The sequence below is a fragment of the Poecilia latipinna genome, unplaced genomic scaffold, assembly GCF_001443285.1.
Source record: "Poecilia latipinna isolate Pla-1442-1.1 unplaced genomic scaffold, P_latipinna-1.0 Scaffold3415, whole genome shotgun sequence".
In the NCBI taxonomy this organism is placed as follows: domain Eukaryota; kingdom Metazoa; phylum Chordata; class Actinopteri; order Cyprinodontiformes; family Poeciliidae; genus Poecilia; species Poecilia latipinna.
Genome location: NW_015116031.1, coordinates 2376 through 11091, shown reverse-complemented (window position 1 = coordinate 11091; position 8716 = coordinate 2376). Strand labels below are relative to the sequence as shown.

The 8716-nt window shown below is 41.6% G+C and overlaps 1 protein-coding gene across 1 annotated transcript in view; it reads right to left on the bottom strand.

Annotated features, from left to right (window-relative positions):
- Positions 1-8461, bottom strand: part of LOC106940915 (serine/threonine-protein kinase SRK2H-like) — a 21264-nt gene extending 12803 nt beyond the window's left edge. The window contains exons 1-3 of the mRNA XM_015023794.1: positions 8176-8461; positions 5923-6222; positions 3812-4206 (exon numbers count right to left, since the gene is read on the bottom strand). Of these exons, the coding sequence (XP_014879280.1) occupies positions 3812-4206; positions 5923-6158 (631 nt within the window). The 5' untranslated portion in view covers positions 6159-6222; positions 8176-8461. The remainder of the gene's footprint in view (positions 1-3811; positions 4207-5922; positions 6223-8175) is intronic.
- Between the last annotated feature and the right edge of the window lie 255 nt (positions 8462-8716).

Genomic DNA, 8716 nt, shown 5'->3' with positions numbered 1-8716 from the left:
GTGACAAGTATAGGTTCTAGTCAGAATATCTACATTGTAGAGGCAAAATTATTTGTGAAATATATTTTATATGGAAAAGCTCAAAAGCCAACAATGCTTTGTTGTATAAAATATAACAGTTGCATAGTGACATCAGTTAGTTTTCTGCAATTTTTACCACTGTATACATGGCATGTGGGTGAAAGTAATGAGCATAATTAAAACGTTAAATTCAAAATATAGAGAATAATTAAAAGCAGTGATATAGGTGAAGTGTTTTTGTAGGTACATTTCGAGGACTATGGCTTACAAGTCTTAGTATCTTAACAGTTTGTTAATAGGTAGTTTTATCAATGCATTCTGCCACGCCCGGTCCTTCGCCCTTCCATTCTTAATCTTGACGCCCCAGCAGGAACTGTGGCGTACTGTCGAGGTCACAGAGACCAGAACCAACAACGCAGACAAGCTGAAGGTCGTTGTTAAAGTAATCTGAGCTTCCTTTGCACCTCAGCAAAACCATAGGCTGTAAACTGTAAAGTATGTGGATATACTTGACACGAGGTTGACTTTTCTTTGAAAAAATTTTTTTTAAAAATGGTAATGTATTGTGTAAGTTCAGTTCTAACGAACTGAATTTTACAGTTTTCATTTGATGTAATCATCAAGGTCAACAAGAATAAATGATGGAAATATTTCATTAGTTAAAAGTTATTTTCAACAATGTTCTCTTTTATTGAGGTGCATATAGTCGTCCTGACGTCGCCACATGTGATAACTGATGACTTTTAAGCTTCTTTAAAGAGAATAAAGAGACATGAGGGAACATGTGAACTGTTAATAATTGTGACCAGCTGAGGGGTAATACTGAGGTCGACTGTGGTGATTATTGCATCTTAAAATAAATATTTCATCTGATTAGCTTGTGAAAGACGAGCTTTAGTTCTTGAAAATCCTTGTCTTATGTCCACGTTCCAAATTAGTGCAAAGCGAACATAAGACAAAACATCAGGACATGCTGAGTAGTAAAAAAATTCTGTTTGTAGATTTTGTTACAAAGCTAACTTTTTCTTTTTGTTATTATTATACTGTGTTGCTGTGAAGATCGTGTCCTTTCCAAGCACTGGAACATTAATTGTTGGTATAAACAAATCACCAGCCTTCAGGTTGATGTGAAAACACAAAGGGGTTTTGTTACAAAAAAAAAAAAAAGAAGAAAATGCCTCTCCGGCTGTGCTGCTCTTTCCTGATCTATAACAGGATCTGAGTGCAGGGGGCTTTCCATGTGCCCCTCGCAACCGACCTTCAGCTTCCACAAAACAAGAAAGAAATGAGAGGTGCATGTGTTGTGGCAGCGAGCTAAGAGGATGTCATGAGGTGTTTTCACACTTGCAAAGACTTTAACCCGAGGAGCTGAGTCTGAGGACGCAAACTGTCAGACTCGGTTCATCCCACTGCTCAGATTTTGCCATTTTAAAAATGGCAAAGTTTGAACTTTTCAAAGTGAGGATTGTGTGTGAGGGGGGTATTTACAGGCAGTCAGTATTTTCAACTCCCCTTAAGAGAAAATTGAGCAGCTAAATCAGCTGTATTTGCTAATCAGCTGATTTAGGGGGAGTTCTACATTTCTCCTATTTATCTTCATTCTGTACATAGGGAGTGTCCCAGCTGCTCCAATTTGAAATTCTTCCAAGTGATGTCTAATGTAGAAAAGATGGTGACTACTCAAAAGTAGTCAACACAACCCTAATAAAAAAAAATTAACTTATCCCTTTAAGAATGTGACAGGATTACAAGAATTTCACAACTCTGTCAGCAGTTCTCTTAGGTTTGCAGTCGATTGCATGTATAAAGTTATGGACCGACCTCATATTACTGCATTTTACGCCTTGTGAACATCTTCCCTCTTTCTCTGCCTCTTATGAAACACGCATCAAACAGAGCGCACATGTACAGTGAAGGAGGCCTGCTTAGAGCGGCACAGAGAGCAGTCGCGGTGTTTGTGACGGTTTATGAGTCATCTCACTAAGCCGAGACATCTCTGAGGGACATCTCCTCCGGCGTGCAGCTCAGGATTACATCCATAAATACATATGTGTTCATGAGCGAGGGAGTCAGAAGAGTACGTTTCTATAGAAGCGATGACAAAGCCGTGTTATCGACAGGCTGAGTCACGCTGGACGATATGAAAATAGGGCAGAGAAAGTGCACTTCCTTTGCAACGAAGCAGAGCATGTTCTTGAGAGGAGCTAATAAAAAAATTTATTTAATAGGACGTCCCTTCAGAAACAGGAACCGACCCGAGGAAAAAGGAACTGATGCAACTCGCGAGTCGTGCTGAAAGTTGAGCTGCGTTTCTTCATCACCCCTCCCATTGTTACACGGGGCAAGGTCACATGGAAAAATAAAAACAGACAATTCACAAGCACTTAAATTACACATGCTGTCATTTGGAGCCCATTTGCAACTTAAATGCACCAAATGTCCTTCTACAAGAGAGCACTAATTGCAGTGGGGTTGCATGTATTCAGTGCAGATGCAACCAGAGTAAAGAAGTGGGCCAGATTCTGCCAAAACAAAAATCCAGCCTATTCCAGCTTAGCAGATAAGACCACTACCTCCCTGAGGCAGACACCCTCCCCCTCCGCCTCTCCCTTCTCCTCCTCCTCCAACCCCACAAATGGGACACATAAAACCAAATCCCTCAGCTCCCCTTCTGTTCCTGCAATGTCAAATCCCACAATCAGCGCAGCCTTCCCAATCAGAGCGAGCAGAAAAGGCACAGAGCTTCCCGTTTCCGCTCTGCGACCTGCTCTGCAGGGAGGGCTGCAGTGCAGAACGAGTCCGGTTGGCTCACAACGGGCTGACCCAAATACAAACACTAATCCTCAGCAGACGCGCTCAGACCCCGGCGCATTCACACGTCGGCACGTGAACGAAGAGGAGCGAACACGAAAACACGAGAGGAATACCCACGCAGGGTCAGGAGGGCAGAGACGGACACGCAGCCTTTTACAGTTACCAATTCGAGAAGTTGCTCTGGAAAAAAGCCTTTTTGAGGGCCATCTTTTATTGAGATAGCTCTAGTAGAACTAGAGCTGCTGACAACTGCATCCATCATACCAATGTAACAACTAGAGCTTTTTAAGCCAAAAAGTGCTACAATAACTCTCCTTCTCTCTGGTTTTATTCTTTACTTTACTGTAATGTTTTTGAGCAGCTCCCATAAGTGACAAATTAAATCAGCAGACTTCATTCATAAGTTAAGTGCACTGGAAATGCACTCTCATGAATCCACCATGGGCATACATGAATGCATACACTCATCATTTTTTAAGCTGTTTTTATCTTGTTGGCTGTTGACTGACCCCTGAAATAAAGGGGGTCAAGCTTTATTTCACTTTTTTTAAGCCCTGCATGGGCTGCAAAATGTGAACTGACATTAGCATCTAGTTCATATGTCAAATATTGGCTGCAACAACAATCAAACCATTTTTCCGAATTGTCCACAACTTGTTGCCTAGGAATTAACTCTAAGACTATTAGATTTGAATAAATGTAATAGTTTTAGAGTACAAAAGTGAAATAAAAAATTACAAAGAGAGTCAGTTGCAATTCTAGGACTGCGGAATTAGCTTAATAGTAGATAGTTTTCAGAGTTTGCAGAAATTTTTGGTCAGGAAAAAATAAATGTTTTCTTAAAGCAAACATTTAGAATGCCTCAAAAACTAAAGCGTTTTTGATGTTTCAAAAATGATTTAGACCCACAATAAAAACAATCAATCATCCAAATCCAACATTCTCTAGTGGAAATAAACACGATTGAGTTTCTCACCCACAGCTGGAGCATCATATTCCTCTCCCAGCAGGATCTCTGGAGCAGAATAAGCCAGCGACCCACAGCTGGTGGCCAGCATCATCCCAGGCTGGAATAAATTGCTGAAGCCAAAGTCTGTCAGCTTGACGGCGCCCTGCTGGGGGAAAAACACCACGTTTTCCGGCTTCAGGTCCCGGTGCACCACGTGCAGCTGGTGGCAGTACGACACCGCTCGCACAATCTGGGCAAAGTGACGCTTGGCGGTGCATTCCACCACGCCTCCTTCGTGGCGCAGGATGTAATCGTAGAGGTCACCGCCTTCGGCCAGCTCCATGACCAGGTAGAGCGTGGTGGGAGTGTCGATGACTTCATAGAGCCGAACCACGTTGGGATGCTGCACCAGCCTCATGCACCTACAAATGCGCAACAATAGTTGATTTATGTTGCAATTCAAGAAATACAAACTGTGCTTCTAGTGTAAATGTAAACAACAGTGCTTTGTATATGCAAGTACATTTTGCAGAGTGGATTTGTCATGTTTTCGTGATTCCTTTTGTTAAAGAGGTGGACAGATGGCGGTTTTCTTCACAATAGGAATGTTTTATTATTAACAGCACAACATTATGCTACAGAAAGAACTGTGCATGCTCACTTGCATGCACATTTTTCGGCCCACTCTCAACACTAAATGACAATGAATTGTCTGGATGTCTGTAGCTTCAAGTTACCAGCTGTTGTTTAGTCTCAGGAGGTGAGACTATGTATACATGAAAATATCCTTTATTTTTATCTGATTTGTCATTAAATTCTAAAAATAAAGGGCACCATGCTAATTTAATCCAGTTAAACTACATTTGGTTTATTTATACAAAACCAATTTTATGACCAACACCTCAGGCAAGAGTCATTCTTGCATGAATGCTGCTTGTTTGTCAGGCTAGTTAGTAAAAAAAAAAGGCTAGTTATTTTAGGAAACTCAGCTGATTGCATTGGGTCACCGACTTTGCAGCAATCCCTCCTAAACGAGCATATGGCCACCGAGGACAGATGAATGCATCGTGTCATTAACTTTGAGACAATCGCTCATACCAAGCATGTATGTGGCTGCAGTAGAAAGGAACAACTCCCTTTGAACAGGAGGTCTTAGATCTGATTAGGAAAACTTTGTTTCTCAGTATCTGACATGCTGATCACCAATCAAAGAGAACCAAGCAAATTCTGACCACTGTCCATGAATCTCTATTTATTTATTTATTTATTTATTTACATCAAATCAATTTAAACTGCTGTTGATGTCAAACTGTTGTGCCAAGATAATTCAGCTTACTGCAGATTATGTTTTCTTTTTCTTTCCGTAACTTCTAGCATTTACAGTTTTTTTTTTTTTCGATTTCTTTCTCATTATCTTCTGTCTCCCTTCATCACTCTGGAGGTGATAACTGCTCCATGTAAAACATGGTGACTGCAGTGGAGTCAAGTAACTGAATAAATTTAGCCCTTCATAATTCATAATGATCAGTCAGGGTCGAATATGCAGTGAATCGAGAGTTTTGTCTTTCATTGCATTCTTCTTTTTAACATTACAAATTAAAGAAGCAATAAAAAAAAGGACAAAGCCTCAATTTTTCCATTTCTCACTCTACCTGACCATCACTTGTGCAAAATACACCAAGATGCTTAAACGCCTCACCAGTCTGACCTTCCTCCGACAAAAAGAGACATGAGGACGTGGGTGGAGGGATTACAGTGTGGAAAAATTTTAATCTGATTATTGAGAGATTTTAATATAAATTTGAAAATCGTCTGATTCAGGTCACTAGCCAAGCAATTAGCGTTTCCCCAACAACTATTGATATCAAAGCACTATGTGGTAAATTGTATTGAAATAAAGAATTTCTACACTGTGAAATTTTATCTTATTTTTGAATTCCCCAAAATCACCAGTTTTTTCATTGTATCCTCAAATAAAATATAAATTATTTTTATCTAATTTCACTAGGACAAGCACAGCATGCATTCAAATAGACTTGTTCTCTCATGTCTTTTTTGACAATATCATTAATATTTCTTGAATCCGTTTCTCGTGGAATAGTTGATTACAAATTTAAAACGTAATGATCAATTCTCACCTGACTTCTTGTAAGAGGTGGCTTGTTGCCATGACATCCAGTTTAGTCTTATCGATCATCTTCACAGCCACCAGTTGCCCCGTGTTGACATGACGGCCCAGTTTCACAACAGCAAAGTGGCCCCTTCCCAGCGTCCGGCCCAGATGGTAGAGGCCGCTGAGATCGGAGCGACCGGAGAAGTCTCTGGGGTCCGCAGGCCCGTCCAGGGCTGAGGTCAAATCCCTTGAGGAGTCCATGGTTGAAACAAAAGGGTGGAGGGACGTTGGCTGAGTCAAGAGTTCCTCAATGCTGGGGGGTTGCCTAGCAGGATAAAGAAAAAGACAAAACAATGAAACGAAATGACTGTGAGGACAACTTTGGCCTCTGGCCCAAAGGGAGAAAGGCTTTAGACGAGGTCAGCTGCTGTTAATGCCCCATCCCTCGAGACACCGGACCAAAAGTAGACCAATGTTCCACTTCATTTAACAATGGCAGACAGACGACAGAACAAGTTTAGATTAAGTGCCAAGAGCGGATTACAGAATTACAGCACAATGTGAGCAGCAGAGGGAGAAATATTCCGTTATCGTCTCTGATGTTGGAGGGCTTGTGCTTGAGTTTGTCTCAAATATCACCATCCGAAGCACAAATGGCACGTCGAATCAATACTGTAACAAGAAACCGTAATGTATAACGGCGCTCAAGTCCAAGTGAGCATGTGTTTGTGTCAGGAGACGACACTAAACCTGGTGATGTCATGATTGTATCCTCCATCCCCAGAGTGGAGAGTTCTCCACCACCACCTTCATCAACGCAACCGTCAACATCTGGAGCAACGACGTCATTGTTTTTGTTTGTTTACGCCAGGACAACAGACATGGACCTGAAGGTGCTGCTCCGTGTAGGAATATGGAAGAAACACATTACTACGTACAGTTGACAATCTGTGATGTTTCGGCCTCATTTATCTTCCAAAGGACTCTAAAAGGTTTAGTTCATGATAATATGTTCCCTTAAAAATGTTTACTTAAGTTTTGTTCAGTCATTTTGATTCCATTATAGCTTAATTCATATCTCTGTTTATTTTTAATTATCTTTATGCTATTTTTGATCTTATGAGCAGGTGTATTAGCTGTCTGATTCAGAGAAGGTTTAAGGCAAAGTGTTTGAGTCAAATTAAATTAGTACCACCAGCACAACAAAGGAGAGGCCCCAGAAGAACCACATTAAGGTCATGGAGTGGCTTACAACACCCCCTCCAGACCTCAGTCTAACAACAGATCTGAGGAAGGAGCTGAAGCTTTGAGTTACCAAGCTCCAGCCAAGAAACCCAAAGAATTAGAGAGTTTATATACAGAGGAGTGGACCAAAATATCTTCTAAGGACTAAACACATCTGGTGACCAAGTAAGGAAAATGTCTTGCTGCTGTGCATATCATGGAAGCTTTCTTCACACAGTTCAGATTCATGTTTTGCTCAGGGATCAAATTACTATTTCACTCAATGCCAAACCATTCCACTTGTAACATTTGTTACTCTTACTGGATTTTTGGCTTTACAAATGCAGCAGTGAATCAATTGTGTACTCTTTCCCACTTTATTCCCCTCTATTTTTGAGTTAATTTGCATTTGATAATCGTAATAATTAATAATTGTGCATCTCCAGTGATTATCTGGCATCTTTCAGCACATATATTGTGTCTTAAAGAGCTTTTGCTTTAATCTGATCCAGATGTTTTCCATGTTCAGCATATTTGTGGTTACGTTTTAAATATATATATTTTTTTATTTTCTATATGTGCAGTTTGCAATCTGTTGTTTTTATCTTACGTTTAACCTTTGGTTGAATCTAGTCAATCTAGTTGTAATTTATTTAACCACTTATTCGTGTTATTTAATTTGCCTTTCCATAACAGCCTTTTTGAGTTTTATAAGCAAATGTCCTTTTCAAATAAATACATTTTATCAGTTTGATCATCATCAGCAGCACTTCATCACTTGCAGCGTCATCAAGCAGAGCTGCAAGCCTCTTTAACACCCCTTTAAACAGCTTCACTGGGCCAAGTTCACACTGACAGGCCTCCTTTTTAAATGACACTAACAGGGTTAGTGTCCATCAGTTTGTTTCAGCTAGACTTGAGGCCAGCTGTTCAAACTGCAGTCCCAACTTGGCACACAGTCACCATCCTGGCTGAACAGCTCATCGGCTCCTCCGCAGCAACATCACTCCGCTACAACGTCGGACAAACAACAGCAGCAGCGGCGCTAACTTACCATTGTTGCGCAAATGTCCCGTGATAACTGCAAGCGGCTCCGTATCTCCGCAGCCTCCCAAAGCCTCGGTGTCACCGCTGAATTCAGACGCGGAGACGAGCGGCATCGCCTCCTCGTTCTGCTCCCTCGCTGCGCTCCATGTCGGTTCCTGGAGGAGCCACTCTTTTCCACTTCTTCTTCTTGATACGACTCTCTCCAGCTGAAGAGCCGCGTGCCCGCTTCTGCAGCGGCTAAATCAATGAGAACTGGGCGTGCACGCGCAGTGCCCAGCAGCTTCCTTCTGACGTCAATGCATTCCAGCTCGCCCTCGCGGCCCGTGCGCGGTGCGGCGCGGCGTCCAGCGGCGGCGAGCTTCTCGTAGCGGAGTGGAAAATAACTGAATGAACTCATGTGAAGTCCAAGAAATTATGTAACGGACTCCTGTGAGTTTGTTCTCTGATTTGCATCGAGACAAAACGACCCATAACACCCCATATTTAGTGATACACGGTCTGATTATGAGCAAGGTGATTCACAGTCGGGTCGTTTGTATCTGTTTTGT